The following is a 17,299-nucleotide window of genomic DNA, read 5'->3' as shown; positions in this document are numbered from 1 at the left end:
TTGCCAACATTAACGGCGGAATTTAAGTTCCTCTTTGTTCGGTCTAAAAAAAGGGAAAAAAATCAAATAGGGAAAGTAAGACTTTTCAAATATGACGTGGAAAAAATTGATCACGTGACATACAATAATTGGATTGGACCATAAGTGAGATGATGAAAGGGTTTATATAATAATTTCTCCCTTAAATGAGATAATTTTAAAGGAAAAAAAAAACTAACATTCTTTTTGGACACACAACTTAACTGAAATGAACAACAACTGATAATGTGGGCGGCGCTTTTTCTTTTAAAAACAACAGGGGAATGTTTCCTCTAAGCATCGGTCGAATATTCCTTTCTTAGGAGGAAGCTTAGGAGGTCCGGACTTATTTGGGTACCCTGGAGGCATTGAAAGTCTCTCCCGAGACGGCTGAGGATTTGGAATTTGTTGATGGCTATTGACGACTATTACATTATTATGGACAATGTTCGTCGTCTGATCATGAGCTTTGGACGCAGTTTGCTTATCATGATTGCATCCATGGCTGTTAACCGGCGGATCATATGATGTGAGTCTGATCCTAGGGTTGTTCGGGGGATTCAAGTCATCTGACTTCTCTTGGATTGAACTTTGATCTTCTTGATGAAATCCTGATGGAGGAGGATCCTGCCCCCATGGAACGCTTTGATGGTGCTGGTACTGGTTATGGTGGTGGTGGTGGGAGTTTTTATGACTGCTTTGATTGTTAGTATTATTGTTTCCTGGAAGAACCGTCACCGGAGATGTTTGCTGCTGGGGGTGGTGGTGATGGTGGGAGTTTTTATGACTGCTTTGATCATCAGGATTTTCGTTTTCTGGAAGAACAGTCGCCGGAGATGCTTGCTGCTGCTGCTGGTGATGATGATGGTAGGAATTTTCATGACTACTTTGATTGTGAAGATTGTCGTTTTCTGGAATAATCCCCGCAGGAGATGCTTGTTTTTGTTGGTGGTGGTGGTGGCGGGAGTTTTTATGACTGCTTTGATTGTCACCACTATTATCTTTTTTGGGAAGAGCCGTCACCGGAGATATTTGCTGGTGATTGCGGTGGCAGCTATTGCCACCTTGCGGAGTATCCTCGCCGCCGCTTCCAGCAAGGGGTTTCGCCGAAGGTGGATTATAAGCATTATTACGTGAAGGAGAGCTTTGAGTAGAATCGTCCATCTCTTTCATCTGGAACCGGAAGCTCTGGTCTCCACTGTTGCTCATAAGTTCCATGATAGATTTGGGGTTTAAATATCAACAAAATAATATTTAATAATTAAAGATGAACTGAGATTCGTTTCGTCTAACTTCATAAAACTTAATTTACTAAAACAAATCGCATGTTCCTTCATATACACGTTTATATGTATATATTATATTAAAAATTTGAAGAAATTAACAGACGATTCTCAGCTTAGAAAGAACGCAGCATACTATAATGCAATGCAAATTCAGCATATAGTTTCCTTCAAGTCCCATGTAATTTTATTAGAATTCTAGTGATGCTTATATATATACATAGGAATAAATTTTAATATAAATGATAATTTTCACTTTTATTTTTTTAATAAAAATTAACCTTTAATCTTATAAAAATATTGAATCATTATTTTTAAATAAAAATATGGACTGAAACATTAAAATTTTAACATTATCAACACCGAATCTCACATCATAGTCCATTAAAATTTGCACCTTTTTTTTAGAATTTTTTTATATTTTAAAATTATTTATTGATGTAGCATATGAGTCATTTATTTAATGTTTACATGAAGCACATATGAACTACAATGCGGACTACCACTTCAAAACATTAAATATTTTTGTCAATACTTTCATTAAAATATAATTTAATTCATTTTTAATTGTTTAACATATATATATATATATAGAATTGTTTAACATAGTTGCATGAACTAAGTTTTCCATCTTTATTTTATATTTTTTAACAGAAGTGATTTTTTTATTATTCTAGGATAATATAAGATAATATATTTTTAAAGATTTTTAACAATTCAAAATTAAATATATATATATATCTTTGTATATGTCGTGTTTGAATCCTATACCTGAAAAAATAATTATTAATGTCATTTGATTCGTGGAAACAGAAGTGGATTTTAAATATGTAGGAGGTCACTTATGTAAAAATAAATTTCGAACTTTATTTTAATTGTTGGGGAATACTAAAAATAATCTAAGCACCGAAATTATTAATGAAAGTTTTTTCTCCATTCATTCAATAAAAACAAAGCATGAAAAGACGCCATGTAAATATAAACTATTTACACTAAACAAAGCAGAAGGAATTACGAATAATAGAATTGATAAATAATAAAACAATACATTTAGAGACAATTAACGATGATTGAATAATGAGGTTGTGTGTATTAGAAGATGCAGCACTCGGAACAGCAACCTTTATCAGTCTTAGGCGGATCAAGAGAAGGAGGCGGCTGAAGCTCCGGCGGTCCGTCCGATTGTATAAGGTAGTCTGGAGGATAAGCCTGATGCTGCTGCTGCGGCGGCGCCGGCGGCTGGTTCTGCTTCTTCAGTTCTTTTGAAGGAAGATCCTCCATCGGAAGGTACTGTTTAGTTAGATGATCGTGTTTTGGAGGAGTTACTCCATTGAAGGGTTGTCTATAGTTTTCTGGTTGCTCCACGGTCCGAGCTGGAGGTGGGGGTGGCTGGTTTTGGTTCTGGTTCTTTAGATCTTTTAAAGGAGGGTCCTCCATCGGACGGTACTGTTTAGATTGATGATTGTGTTTTGTAGGAGGTTGTCTATCATTTTCTGGTTGCTCCGCATTCCGAGCTGGAGGAGGCGGCTGGTTCTGATTCTGTCGATCTTTTGAAGGAGGCTCCTCAATCGAATGGTGCTGTTCACGTTGATCATCGTGTTTGGAAGGAGTTACTCCATCGAAGGGTTGTCTATCATTTTCTGGTTGCTCCACGGTCCGAGCTGGAGGTGGAGGTGGCTGGTTTTGGTTCTGGTTCTTTCTATCTTTTGAAGGAGAGTCCTCAATCGGACGTTGCTGTTTACGTTGATGATCGTGTTTTGAAGGAGATTGTCTATCTTTTTCTGGTTGATCCACTTTCCGAGGTGGAGGCGGCGGCGGCTGGTTCTTGTTCTGCCGATCTTTTGAAGGAGTGTCCTCCATCGAACGGTGCTGTTTATGTTGATGATCGTGTTTCGAAGGAGTTACTCCATCGAAGGGTTGTCTATCATTTTCTGGTTGCTCCACGGTCCGAGCTGGAGCTGGAGGTGGAGGTGGCTGGTTTTGGTTATGGTTCTTTCGATCTTTTGAAGGAGGGTCCTCCATCGGACGGGGCTGTTTACGTTGATGATCATGCTTTGAAGGAATTACTCCATTGATGGCTTGCTTATCTTTTTCTGGTTGATTCACGTTCCGAGCTGAAGAAGGCGGCGGCGGCTGCTCTGCTTGTTTCTGGCTTGAAGAAGTTGGTGGATTGGTATGGTTTAAGAGAGGATTTGGTGAGAGAGTATGAGATTTTGAAGGCTTTGTTTTGTAAGGAATTCCATCATCTTTGGATTCTGCTTCATCCACCTTAAATGAACAGCTCATCTTTCGATTTGCACTTGTTTCCTCTGCTTTACACAATATATATATAGTCATTAAATTTTACAAGTGGCAATATAAATTTTATGATGAATGTATAAAATAATTATATATAGTTTCGCCGATCCCTCTTTTAGCTTTCTTGGTTTATGCCTTTCCACCATCAAGAGCCTTCCTTCTTGAAACGGAGATTGATACTTCTCTGTAGCGTCAGGCTTCCCCAATTTCAACGGGGGCTGACCCTGCCATAAAAACACTGAAAGAGCACGATGGAGTTGAATCCGAAGTCAAAGTATGGATATGAACATCTCTGATGGTACAGTCGGCAATGCTAATTTATCCACAGATATGGACGAGGCTGATCTCCAAAGGAACGTGCTTGTTGGGACTGGGGTTAAGCTATAGTAATGGGGAGGAGTGCAGGAGATTTTTTTTTCCAAAATTTTTCTAAACCTAAATACTCTACCTGATTTTCTTTAAGGAAAAACTATATTTCTTTTTATCATTCAATGATATCGCATAAAAATATTAGGGTTCTTTTATGAGAGTTGGATGTGGTACAATTCATCCATCGACCTGAAACGTAGGCAACAAGGAAGAAGACACCTATATTCTAAAATAATATTTACTCTGTTATTGATTTTGATCATATAATATTATATTCATTTTAAATTGATTAAAAAAATATTTATGATTGGTAAGTACTATTATATTACTCCGTCGTAGTAATGTTCGGAAACCAAACATGAGAATGACATTTTAAAATATTAATGGAGTAATTCAACATTTCTCGAATTAAAAACACACCAAAGGAATCCCCTTTTAAGGATTTTTCTTCTGCCACACGTCTGTCCTAATTCAAGCTTCCTTCGGTTATTACAAGACAATGGGTAAATTATAATTTTGATTCCTCTATTACATTTATAATTGAAATTTAGTCATGTACTTTTATATTGTTAACGTTCAACATTATTTAAATTGACTTTATTTGAGTTATAATACGCAAGCATCTATAACATCCAATAAAAAATTATATGGAAAGTTAAAAGTTATCTATTTAGTTATTAGCCGTTGATGCATAAAGCCAGCACAGATTCTTCTCAACCCAACTCTTGACAGGCTTTTTAATATGTACACTTGTATTTCTATATTCTATTCCATTGGCATCGTCACACTTTAGAGCTGTACATGTCTCCGGTGGGTACCCAAATCAGACAAAAACGACCCTAACCCAGCCAAGTAAACTCAACTATCTGCAACGAGGCATGCACCATGTGCTTTTAGATAATCCGTAAGCAGAAATAATAGTGATAACCAACTCTGACAATATTCATAGCCTGATAAATAAATTAACATAATTCAAGAAATCGAGGGAAAAACTGGTATATATATCAACTATATTACTCGGACTCGGACGAAGGGTCATATATAGGTATGTATGCAAACGGTACATTCGCCCTTTTATATGTTTTTTAAGTGTTTGGAAGGTACTTTAGAGGCATGTAAGAATAGAAGGGGCAGGTGGGAGCAGTAGTCTTCCTGAAAATTTCTAATTAGTATATATTTCGAATAAACATATCATAATGTTTTATAGTCGAATGACTAAACTAAAATATATCCTGAAATAGAGGCTATATAATTATATCCTGTATTAGATGCCACCTACAGAGCATGTGCCTGTGCATGTTCAGGTTTGTGACTGAACTCGTAATCCAAATGAACAAAAGCTCGCTCAATGTTGGGCAGTAACTCCAGTTTCTCTTGCAAGGATTCTCCGATGTCATGAGCTTCTTGCAATGCCATGTTTTCAGGGAGTACAATATCAACTTCGACGAAGTAGTGAGACCCGAAGGAGTAAGCTCGGACCGTATCGATGTTTTTTATGGCCTTATGGTGGTTCCAACACAGAGAGGTTAGTTTCTGAAGATATTCTGGAGCTGCTGATTTTCCTACCAGTGAGTTCACATTCTCTAATACTGTCATGGACCATGTCCGGATTGTGTATAAAGCCAACTGCAGTATCCAGCCTTACAATTATGAGCATAAACTGATGTTTTTTAAGTTGAATATGATCTGAAGTAAGACATGGTTTTTACTTACAATGATAGCCCCAACAGGGTCGATCCAGTCATCAATGTATTTAGCGAGTAGCACGGCAACAAGGCCAATGATGTTCGGGATAACATCGAAGAAGTGACCCTTAGCATAAGCTTTAACGATTTCGTCGGGAAATGCACGACAGTAAAACACGAGGAGAAGCTTTACCAAGGTCACTCCGAGCATAATGCCAACAACAAACCTCTCTTGTTCAATTGTCAGGTGGAATTCATCCTCCTGGGCAAAACAAACAAAGATTTTACCGCATTTCAAATGGAGAAGAGAACTTTAATGCATAATTGAAGCTGACTCACATATGATACCATTTTCCGAACAGACTCCAAGATTATCTGCAGTCCAAGAGTTGCCATGACAGAGGCAAAAACAAGGATAACCTAATCATAGAATAGTCTCTTAGTCCGAGTAACATAACCGATAATGATCAGAAATTGAGTATGACAAGAACAGAAAGAATACTGACCAGTGGCTGCATTCGTTTCTTTCCGATTGGATATTGATACGAGTTCGATGTTGACATGAAGAATGCGGCGAACCGGAGGATGAAGCAGGACAAGAGATCGAGAAGGGAGTCTAATGTGGACGCAACTATAGCTAATGAGCCACATCTGATGGAAGCGTAAACTTTAGCCGCAAAAAGAATCATGTTTGCAATATTCGAAATTCTAATGGCTAATCTCTCACTTCTAGCCAACTGTTCCCGCTCTTCCTGCCAATCATGGCAGCAAAATTAAGTCCAATACTATAATTCAAATAGGGTAATCTTATTATCTAGAGAAAACAGACGATATAGCAGTAAACCTTCGAGATTCCAGGAATAAAACCAAGCTCTGCTAAGGCATCCATTTCACTAAAACTCTCGACCATTTCTTAGCTGCTGCAGATAGTGTTCAACCATGTTATCTTCTTGACCTGAAACCATCGAAGAAAACCAGCAAGATGAATACTTGCAAGAAAACCTGCAACTTTCCTGGAAAAACTTTGAATAAAAAGCAAACTTTAAGACAGAAAACAACGTAAATTGTACAAGGAATCACATAACATCAACCTCCAAATAAAACAAATCAATTGTCTGATCAAGAAAATTTGCAAACTTTTTACCATAATTTCCTTGCAAAACCTTAAACTATAAGGCACACCCCACGCTGAAAATAACATAAAGACGAAGAATTCACATACCTTCCTTGTGCTAAGCAACCTTTGATCACTCTTTAGACTCAAAATAACGAGCTAGAACTCAAATTTAGAGACCCAGAAAAGGAATTTCCCCCCTCTTAAAATCTATTGGAGTTTTGATGCTCAAAAACTGAGGAATAACTCAAACTCATTCTAGCCATAAACAGAGAATAAACATAAAAAAAAGGTGATCATTCATTAGAATTGAAAAATAATTAAATAAAAATCCAAATTGAGTAAATTCATAACCAAACACGAAAAGAATCGAATAATTCAAATTAAAGCTCAAAAATGAAGTTGGCACCAAAAACAAGTTCATAAATAATCATTAAACTGTGCTAAAATAATTATTTGGGACACTGAAATGCTAATATTTCTAAACAATAATTTTAAAAATAAAAGAATTATTTTTTAAATAATGAAAACTCATAATTGACTCTTATAATTATAAAAATATTTATAAAAAATCTTTTTTAAAAGGTGATGTCTTCTGCAAGCTAGGATTGTCTTCAACAGGCAAGGATTGTCGTATAATTTAGGTTCTTTTCTAAATTTAACTTGTAATCAAGTTGAGTACTTCTATATGCGATGATATGGTTGATCCAATAGTATATTTATTACAAATATAGTTACGATATAATAAAGTATTTATAAATCTTATTATCTAATTTGTTTTTAGAATTTATAATATTTTTGAATTACATGTACATTTACAGAAATAAAATAACCTTAATAATTCATTATAATACAACCACTATATTGCATTACAATCGCAATTTAATAACCAAAAAACCAGTGATGCAGAGGAAAACGATATGATGATAGCGTGCAGCTGGTTTCTAAAAATATTACAGCATACGTGTATTGAGTATGGTAGATAAAATTCGACTTCAAAAATCCATCTTTTCAATTTGATTAGATTTAAAAAGTTGATCTTTTCAACTTGACTCGACTCGACTCGAGTTAATTTCGAGTTGTAATTTTATAAATTCGACTAAAATAATTCAGATACAAGTTGAGTTATAAAATAAAACTTGAGTAACTCGAAATTTTTAGTAAATATTAGATTGATTTTCAATTTTAAGTTGAGTACTTCGGTTTTGTATTATATGTGTATATCACATATGAGAAAAAATATGAATAAATATATATGTATTGTATATGATTATAGAAAATCGTTTAAATTATAATCAAATGGTACCATAATATTATAAATATTTACAATTAAATTTAAATAAAAACTCGAATAACTCTACTCAACTTAAAAAATTTAAATAAAATTTGAGTTATAAAATATGATTAATCAATTTGAATAATTCAAAAAATTTCAACTTAATCCATCACTCACCGTCAGGTGCAGAGCTTAGTGAGGGCCCAAAGGGCCCCGATCCCTATTAAAATTTGTATATTCGATATAATTTTGATTTAATAGTATTTTGATTGATGTAAAAATAAATATTTAAACTAAAAAATATAAGAATTTGTTAAATATTTAATCAAGTAATGACCGAACTAAAGAATAATAACCTCGTGTTCTCAAAATTTTTGGTTTAATAACAATTTAGGTCATTGTAAGTTTAAATATTAGATAAATTAGGTGTTATGTTGGAATTTTGAGTTTTTTTTAAATCTAGGGTAAATACAAGGTAATATCTATACAAAGACTCAATTGTTTAACAATGAAAGCTCATACTCATACATGTGCAGTGCTCGAACTCGAAACATCAAGGACAACAACAATCCCTTAATCACTAAGGTCGCTTAGTCATGCTGAATTTTGAGTTTAAATACCTAATAATTATTTATATTATTTTAAAATAATTACAATTTCGACTATGTAAGATTTAATTCTGACTCTTCTCTCATCGAGAATAAGTGCGAAGAAATAGAAAGAGGGAGGGTGTTTTAAACAATGAAGGTGACATCACTGGTCGTGTATGAATTGAAATAATGCACGTGAACTATTTGCTACTTTGAGTGCTATTTTAATATATAAATTAATATTACGCATTAAATATAACTCTATTATAATTAGTAGGATGTTTAGTTTTATTTATATGTTTGTATTTAATTATTTAATAGTGTATACATTTATATATAATTAGTGAATCATATTATTAAATTTTATATAAATAAACAAGTCATTTAAAGTCTATTAAATTAAATTTTTTAACAAATTACATACATAAAACACCAAGGTTAGATGTAATTCATCATATTGTAATACATGAATTAAAAGTTTATTAATGAACATTGGAGTAGAAGATTGAAGATGCCTAATATACAAAATCAAACAAAGCAGTACATGATCAATTCACACCATAATGACTGAAGAGCTAAGCTGAAGGCATCCAGATACTAAAGATGCCATCAAGTATGTATTGCGAATAAAACATGAACGTCCAGGGTCCTCGAAAGTTCATGCCAAGAGCTTTGCGCATCCGGGTTCGGTACCTGATCTCGGCTATGGTCTGGCGAATTGATTTGCTTAAGATAAGCAACGCGAAGAGCAACAAGAATGGGAAGAATCCAAAAAGAAGTACGAAGAAAAGGTTCACGTATGCCCAAGCAAGGGTCGGCGCCAATATCGCCATTGAGCAGAAGTAGCAGATGACCAATATATAAAGCGGGACGGCAAGGAGCAGGAAAAGATGAAAACTGGAGAGGAGGAACACGGTTACAAGATCCGCGAGCCCGAAGGTTGCAAGGTTCAAGAACCAAAACAACCCATACATATGCGGATTCATGATTGTTTTACCTGCTTTTCCCGAACTATTACCAAAGATGGATATAGATGTACTAAAAATGTTTTTATTGGACATGTGATGAGAGGGGGGCGGGGAGGTGTCGGTGTCATTGTCTTGCCAAACACTACCCGGTGGACTTAACGACGATTGGTAGATTGCTGTTATAACCAGCGCCATAATCACCAGCATGGTGTTGATCATGTCCACGGACATGCTGAGCCTCGTACGATCTCCCATCACTCTTATTCTTTCGAAAGTAACTTTATCTTTCAACCGCTTAATCTTGGTGTCGACTTCGTCACTCATGCTGATGTTCACGTTTCGTCTGTTAGCATCTTTTATGATTTCTAGAGCCGTCAAACCTTCCGAATCCTTAGCTTTAACGTGTAACCAAAGTTGGGAATCTAACAACAGTTTTAGTGCCTGCATGCATCATTAATGGAAAACAGAACATCCAATAATAATTTATCAAAAGGGATTTTTGGAATAGAATTGCACATACCTCATGTTGATTCTTTTTAGCCGCAATGTGCAACAGAGTGTTGTCTTGGTCGTCTTTCCAATTCGCCATTTTTTTCTCAAAGGAGAAGACACTACCGTGAGTTTGACGGGTCCTTTGAAGCCATCCAATTAGGAGGCTAAAAGCTTCGATCTGGTCTTGTTTCAAAGCAAGATGCAACGCAGTCTCGTCTCGAACCGTCACATCTTCGATGCATTCGGGGCAAGCTTCAAGAAAGTTGACCAAAAGCCTAGAGTTCCCCGTTGTAACTACATAATGGAAAGGAGTCATCCCCTCCCATCCCTTGACGCGAACCAGATCTTTATCTGTCTTCAACAGTCGAAGCACTAGCTTAGTCTGCTCAGTTCTCAGCGCCATGTGCATGGGACTAAACCCATTTGGGTTCAGCTTCTTGGCAAACGAAGGCTTCAAGTTCATCATCTCCATTGCAAAACTAACGTGCCCTTTGTCTGCTGCTATATGAAGTGGAGTCTGGATGAAAGGAACTTGGTCGATGCGTTCCAAGATGTACGGATCATCTCCAATTAGAACGTGCAAGGCATCAATGTTTCCTGTTTCAGCTGCTTCCCTCAACCTTGGATCCATCTCCATGAACTTTTTCTCCTTTTTGTAAGGAAGCAGTTGAAGAAGTAAAATGGAAAAGATGAAGATAAGTAAAAGAACAACAACTTTTATAGCCATCTAAAAGAACATCAACGTAAAAGAACTATTATGTCCCAATTGCTTCACTTTAACTAATTAAATAACGCTTCAAAGTGATGGGTAAGATGAACACAAACTAATAATTATGGTCTCACTCCTAAGCCCACTGAACATCACTGCAAAATTTAAAAGAATGTAACTAAACAATATTAAAAAAATCAATAAAAAAAGCTTACATGTATGTGAATTAGGGAGATTGTAAATAAAATATTGCAAAGAGGATGGGTAATGTAAAAGAGAAGTCACGTACAGAAGGGCGGCGCAAGGGCGTAAACAGATGGACGGACGGCAATGGATTGAGAAACAGCGATGAGTTTAGTTGAAAAGGCAGTTTAGAGTTGAGATGATTCTGCTGGGTGATTCGTTTTTGAGAGAGTAAAGTGGAAGCAAGAGACAAGGAGAAAAGACCCAATGAATGATCTAGGATGATCTAGGATGTCTTGAAAGGGCAAACGAATCCATGGTCATTGAATTTTGATTTCATTTTTATTTTAGTCACTAAAATTTCAAAAGGTAAAGCACAATTTAGAGACCATATTAAAGAATATCAAATTCATACACTAAAAAGTACAAAAATACAAACATCAATCTCGCTCTATTATCTCCTTTCTTTGTTTTTCCCGTTGAAGGAAGTTGTGCAAACAGAAAACTCTTCTCCCCGGAAACTCCTCTCGTCACCACTACCGGCATCCTCACTATCTCACTAATCAATCAACACTTCCACTTCAGCAGGCGCCAAATGAGATCCTCCGGCCCCCACTGCCATTTCATCAACCCCCAATTCCGTGAACCCCCTTATAAACTTGGACCCCAAGAGGTACTTCCTTCTCGCCACGTCTCCCTTTCTCTCTCATCGTCAACATTTCCATCTCTTCCCTCGTTATTTTCAGCTATTTTTAAATTTGTTTTCGACTTCGATTTTGACTTGATAATCGGAAGTATTTGAGTGGAAAAACATGAACACGTTCTGTTTTCTATTGTAAATTGGAGCTCCATTTTGATTGAATTTTCGTTTTCTGTCCCTTTATTTTAAATTTTTGTAGTTATATTTTTTCATGATCAAGACTTTATTGATGTCTATGAGTGTTTTGTTTAGTAATTGAGCGATGCGGTGGCCGGTTGCTAAGGACTTAAGTTGGCTGCTGAAGAAAAACCGAAAAAAGAAAAAGGATAAGTAAAGTCCGCTCAATTTCCTTGCGATCCAGAGGAAGGAAAGGAAAGGAAATCTCACAAGCTGAAGCTGCGGAGGATGGGAGCAATGAAATGCACGAGGGACATCATTTATGCCAAAACAAGTCTCGTTCAGATAAGTCTATCTCAGAATCATACAAAAAAAGACGAGTTACAGTCTGAACCACAGAAAAGAGTTCATCAAATCCAGATATGGACTAAAACCACACCATGCACCGAGCTATTGAAGATTTAATCAGCATTCCAGTAAAGAAGAAAGCCTAAATAAAGATGAGCCAGAAACTGGTTGAGGGAAGCTGTTAGCTGCTACCGAAGATGTTAGATTCCCAAAGGGAGCATAGAGGAAGATGATAACTGCTCGAATACGCAAGCTATAGAAAAAATAACACCCCCTATAACCATGGGAATGAGTATTTAAATACAAATCAAACAAGAGTAAATTGGTTGATATGACATCGAACGCTTCAATCGTGAGGCTTAATATTGATTTATGCCATCGAACAGACCGACAGTATAAGTTGGATCATACATATATTTTTAATTTAATGAATGTTTGAAACTAACAGCATGTGAAAATGTTTACGAAAGAAAATAAGATCCTAACTCTCTTTATATTTTTATATATATTAAAAGAATTTAGAATCTAAGAGAAAAATAAATCTTAAACTTTTCTTTTAGAAGAGAAGGGAGAAAGTTTCACGTGCGACACCCTTAATATAAGGTAGTATCAATTTTGTTATTATTTTTTTTAACAAAACCGATAAAAAATTACCAAAAACATTATTATTTCTACCGATTTTGTTATTATTGGGCACTTTACCGATTTTATTATTCTTTCTACTGATTTTGTTATTATTAGACACTTTACCGAAAATTTTAAAAAATATTAATGTTTTAGGTAGAAATAATAATGTTTTAGATAATTTTTTTACCGATTTTATTAAAAAAATAATAACGAAACCGATAACGCCTTACCTTAGCCTTATATTAAGAGTGCAGGACGATAGAATTTCCCAAGAAACGCAAGATAAAATATTGAAGGTTCTTTTTAGAATTAAACCAAAACAATATGGACAAGCAGATATGTATTATCTTTCAAGGGAACAGCAGTTTGTATATCAAAGACATTTTAGATACAAAGCTCAAGACCTCAATGGTACATCAAAGAACAAATTTTTGGACAAAAGGAAAGACAATGAGAGGCCAAAAGGTTTCCAACCCCTTAAAAAAAAGGAAAAAAACTGCTGTTACATTAGACAGGGTGAGGCCTGAAACCGGAGGGGCAATCTGAATTCGCGAAATTCCACATCTGATGACGCCTTGGCAACGAACTCCACGCCGAAGAATCATACACTCTCAAACACATAAAAACCTGTTGTTTCTTAATCTCAATCATCAGCTTCCAAGGAATTCATTTTTTCTTCTCATATGAGTAAATGGTTGATTCCCCTTACCTGAACTATTCCTGTCTCATTCTCGGAGTGGAAGAACCGGTACGAGAACCTTGAACCGAATGAGTTCTGGGATCATACTTTTGAGAAGCTAGATAAGTGAGGGCAGTTACTACATCAGCTATCAGTGGCCGCATATTTGGCTGCTCTTGAACACACATTGCAGCCACAGCTAGAGCTTGGTACAAACCCCTCACCGGATATTGTCCCTGAAGTAATGGGTCGGCCATTTGTGCAAATTTCCTTCGATCTTTAAACAACGGACGAGCCTGTCAAATAAAAATGAATGGTTTATGCAATTACAGAACATATGGGAGAAAAAACTAAAAGATTTGCAAGAATTATTGTTCTTCTAGTTTTACTTTCTTCATCGGAAGGATTCAGCCTCGATGACCAAATAATAATTCTCTCTTATGCTGTTCCAACTCTTCGTTTTTCTTTAAGTATTTGTATCCAACGCTCATGTCAGATGCATATGCGTGCTATGGGGAAATGACCCTCCAAATCAATGAAAACTTAAAATGAATATACTCATATCCTTCACTCATACCCGTGTCCAAGTATCGTAGATTCTCACAGTTCAGATTTCAAAACAATTGAACGGATAAGAGTTTTGGTAGGGAATCAAGATTCTATTACAATATGTCCATGCACAAAAATAAGCCAAGGCAATAAAACGCGACTTCAAACTCTCAGCAATATGATAAAAAGGAGATGCCATAGCTATCTTACCCAGGCAACCAGATTTTGCTCACCACCAGCCCTTGAGTTGTCAATAGCTTTCCTTCCGGTAATGATTTCAAGCAGAACAACCCCAAAACTATAAACATCCGATTTCAACGTGAGCTGACCAGTCATTGCATATTCTGGTGCGCAATATCCATACGTTCCCATCACTCTCGTAGATACATGAGTCTTATCGCCGACAGGACCCAATTTGGCCAAGCCAAAATCCGATAGCTTGGGATGATAGCCCTCCCCAAGCAAAATATTTGAGCATTTCAAATCACGATATATGACAGGAGGACTGGCTTTGTCATGTAAATACTCCAAACCTTTTGCAGCACCTGCAGCTATTTTCATTCTCGTATTCCAATCTAATTGCCTTTTGTCGGGAGGTAAATCTGGAAGATAAAAGAACACGAGAAAAATAATGGGCAATCCATGTTAAAAGATGATATATGCTGAGGTAATTAAAACAATTGCTAGAATGGACTAAGCAGAAGAGACACAAATCAAACACCAGAAACTCAAAACGCAAGAAATTAGTATTAACTATGATAACTGACATATGATATTCAATGTTGTGAAAGAAACCAAGATTCCGAACAATAGAATAGATATGAGCGTTTGCTATACATACCATGTAAATGATCTTCCAAAGATCCTAATGGCATGTACTCATAAACCAAAAGCCTCTGATCTCCATCAGCACAATATCCGATTAAGTTGACAAGATTAGGATGGTGAAGCAGGCTCAACATCAATACTTCAACAAGAAATTCCCGGTTTCCTTGCAGTCCATTACGATCAAGCTGCTTGATTGCCACAACCTACACAACAAGGGTGACAAAGTTAAGGGTGACTAGAAGTTATGAATGGTTAAGGGTTATATATTTCTGAAACCAAAAAAAAAATATTCATGAAGAATGAAACTTCACAAGCTGGCCTAATAATACTTTTAGCTCAACATAGATGGGCAGAACAAAACAATGAAAATTATGATTTCTACGATTCTTTTTACCTTTAAAAAAATTATTTCTACGATTCTATCATCAACTAAAGGTGTGTGAGATCATTGGAGAGTAGTACTATGTCATATGGATTTCACGTATTTGTATTTCCTACAAAATTTACAGTCTCATTAATACACATACTTTATTAGTGCTTTCCAATCGCCCTTTATACACCCGGCCAAAGCCTCCTTCGCCTAAAAGGTAATCTGCCCGGAAATTCTTTGTTGCAGCCGCCAATTCACGGAAGGTAAATGTGTGTGCTGCAATGTGATCTGACCCTCCATCCTTGTTAGCCTCCTTCTTAGCATCCGGTGTAGAATTAACCTTCAGCTTTTCTACCATGACACAGAAAAACAAACTTAATATGATAACTTCTGAAAACTGAACCAAAAACATGTAGCACTACCAAACCAACAGAAGCCAAATGCAGGTTTCATTATTGATCTCATTATAACAACAGATAGACGAAAAGGACACAAACAAGATTCGTGCTTCTATACCCTTCTATCACAGAAAATAATGTTACTCCCCCTATTCATTTTTCTTTAAACACTCATATCCGATGCATATCCAAACATAGGTATAGGATTTGACCCTCTAGCATCATCCAACTACTTGGAAAAACTTAACTAAAATTGAGCATACGACATACCTATATCTGACACTCACAGCTGAGTCCGAGTAACATAGATTGAAAATAATAATATGCTTGAGCTAGTACAATTCTTTAGGCTTTCATCAGGGATTTAAATAGCGGCTGGGTAGCGGAATAGCGGCCAAAACCGCTATTGCGGAAAATAGTGGTGTGAAGCGGAATGACACCAATAGCGGTGGATCGTGGCTGCAATTTAACGGGTAGCAGCAAATTGCAGGCCGCTATTCTAAATCTTTAAAAAAAATCAGCTCCTTTTACAAAAAAAAATCAACTCCTTTAAAAAAAACTCACAACCATAATACCGGCAACAGCGCAATAGCATCCGTTATGTCCACTAACGCGACCAATAGTGCGGTCGCAACCACAATTAAATCCCTGGCTTTCATAGAAATTCTAACATATTCAGTATAATAACATTAAGAATAAATAAAAAAGTTTAAATTCTTGCAGTTCAATGATGGTAACAATTTAATCCCCAAAACATCCATGAGAATTAATAACATAGAATTAAATTAGGAATTGCACACTCAAGCTAACAACTGAGGTTCCAAATCAGTATACATAATATATACTAATCCCAAAATCAATAAAATTAAGAATTACAAAATCCCATGAATCTCTCATCTTTATATACTCAAAACAAACACAAAATGAAAATACTATATACATATATTTTCAAATTCCTCCATCAGATCAAACTGAAATATTGAAAACCCATAAACCTAGAAAACTCGAACAAGTGAACAAATGGGTCTTACAACAATAAAAATGCAGCCAAAATAAATGGAAATTCACTGTTTTGTTTCCTTTCTAACAAAAAATAAAATCCTATCAGAGGTATATAAAAAAATCAAAAATTGAGGTGGTTTTCGAAATCAAAAGAATTACAGAGCAACAAGAACCTGAAGTGGAAGGGTTCCGATCATCAGATGAATTGGCGGTGGTTGTACTATCATCGATGGGAAGCTTTTTCTTTCCATTTTTGTTTTTCTTTCCACCACAAGGGAACCAACCCATATGAATTTACCTTTTAGAACTCTCTTTCTCCACTTTCTTACTTCAGAATCTAATGGCTAAAACAGCTAGAGATATAAAGGGAGAGAGAAAACTAAAAGGAGAGAAATGAAAATCAGAACCAAACACACACACACACTTTAGGGAAGAAAGTGAGAGAGAGGTTAAAAATTCACAAGTATTGCTCTTCTCCTTTTACCTCCTTTTGCGATTGTGTCCTTTGGTTTTTCTGTAAATTGCTAATCATGCCATTACTTTAAAAATGTTCTAATTTCGTTTTTTATGTTTTAAATTAACATTATATTTCAATTTATTAATTTTATACCTTCAAAAAAAAATTAAAATTTCCATTATTTTTAATTTAACTATTTTTTAAAATTCATGAAAATATACTAAATTAATTAATATGGT

General features: G+C 35.7%; 3 protein-coding genes and 1 pseudogene across 5 annotated transcripts; all 4 read right to left on the bottom strand.

The window, feature by feature from the left end:
- Positions 1 to 2,393: 2,393 nt before the first annotated feature.
- Positions 2,394 to 3,587, bottom strand: LOC120219189 (basic salivary proline-rich protein 2-like). The gene has a single exon (XM_039216046.1). It carries the CDS (start codon positions 3,585 to 3,587, stop codon positions 2,394 to 2,396), a length of 1,194 nt encoding a protein of 397 aa, XP_039071977.1.
- Positions 3,588 to 5,042: 1,455 nt separating this feature from the next.
- LOC120219059 lies at positions 5,043 to 6,618 on the bottom strand (annotated as a pseudogene).
- A 2,473-nt stretch (positions 6,619 to 9,091) lies between these two features.
- LOC120219158 (ankyrin repeat-containing protein BDA1-like) lies at positions 9,092 to 11,217 on the bottom strand. 3 transcript variants are annotated; one of them, XM_039216028.1, is made up of 3 exons: positions 11,092 to 11,217; positions 10,122 to 10,957; positions 9,092 to 10,042 (listed from the first exon to the last, which is right to left on the bottom strand). In XM_039216028.1, exons 2-3 carry the CDS (start codon positions 10,818 to 10,820, stop codon positions 9,209 to 9,211), a joined length of 1,533 nt encoding a protein of 510 aa, XP_039071959.1. In that variant the 5' UTR covers positions 10,821 to 10,957; positions 11,092 to 11,217; the 3' UTR covers positions 9,092 to 9,208. The 3 variants fall into 3 exon arrangements, with proteins under 3 accessions (XP_039071959.1, XP_039071960.1, XP_039071961.1); XM_039216029.1 differs by having other exon boundaries at positions 10,122 to 10,742; XM_039216030.1 differs by lacking the exon at positions 11,092 to 11,217 and adding an exon at positions 11,018 to 11,082 and having other exon boundaries at positions 10,122 to 10,742.
- Positions 11,218 to 13,455: 2,238 nt separating this feature from the next.
- LOC120219157 (probable serine/threonine-protein kinase PBL7) lies at positions 13,456 to 17,037 on the bottom strand. The gene is made up of 5 exons (XM_039216027.1): positions 16,777 to 17,037; positions 15,361 to 15,554; positions 14,847 to 15,036; positions 14,216 to 14,607; positions 13,456 to 13,752 (listed from the first exon to the last, which is right to left on the bottom strand). Exons 1-5 carry the CDS (start codon positions 16,889 to 16,891, stop codon positions 13,492 to 13,494), a joined length of 1,152 nt encoding a protein of 383 aa, XP_039071958.1. The 5' UTR covers positions 16,892 to 17,037; the 3' UTR covers positions 13,456 to 13,491.
- Between the last annotated feature and the right edge of the window lie 262 nt (positions 17,038 to 17,299).

The sequence above is a fragment of the Hibiscus syriacus genome, unplaced genomic scaffold (assembly GCF_006381635.1).
Source record: "Hibiscus syriacus cultivar Baekdansim isolate YM2019G1 unplaced genomic scaffold, ASM638163v2 tig00110204_pilon, whole genome shotgun sequence".
NCBI lineage: Eukaryota > Viridiplantae > Streptophyta > Magnoliopsida > Malvales > Malvaceae > Hibiscus > Hibiscus syriacus.
Note: the sequence above shows the minus strand (reverse complement) of the source record. Positions and strands in the feature narration are given on the sequence as shown.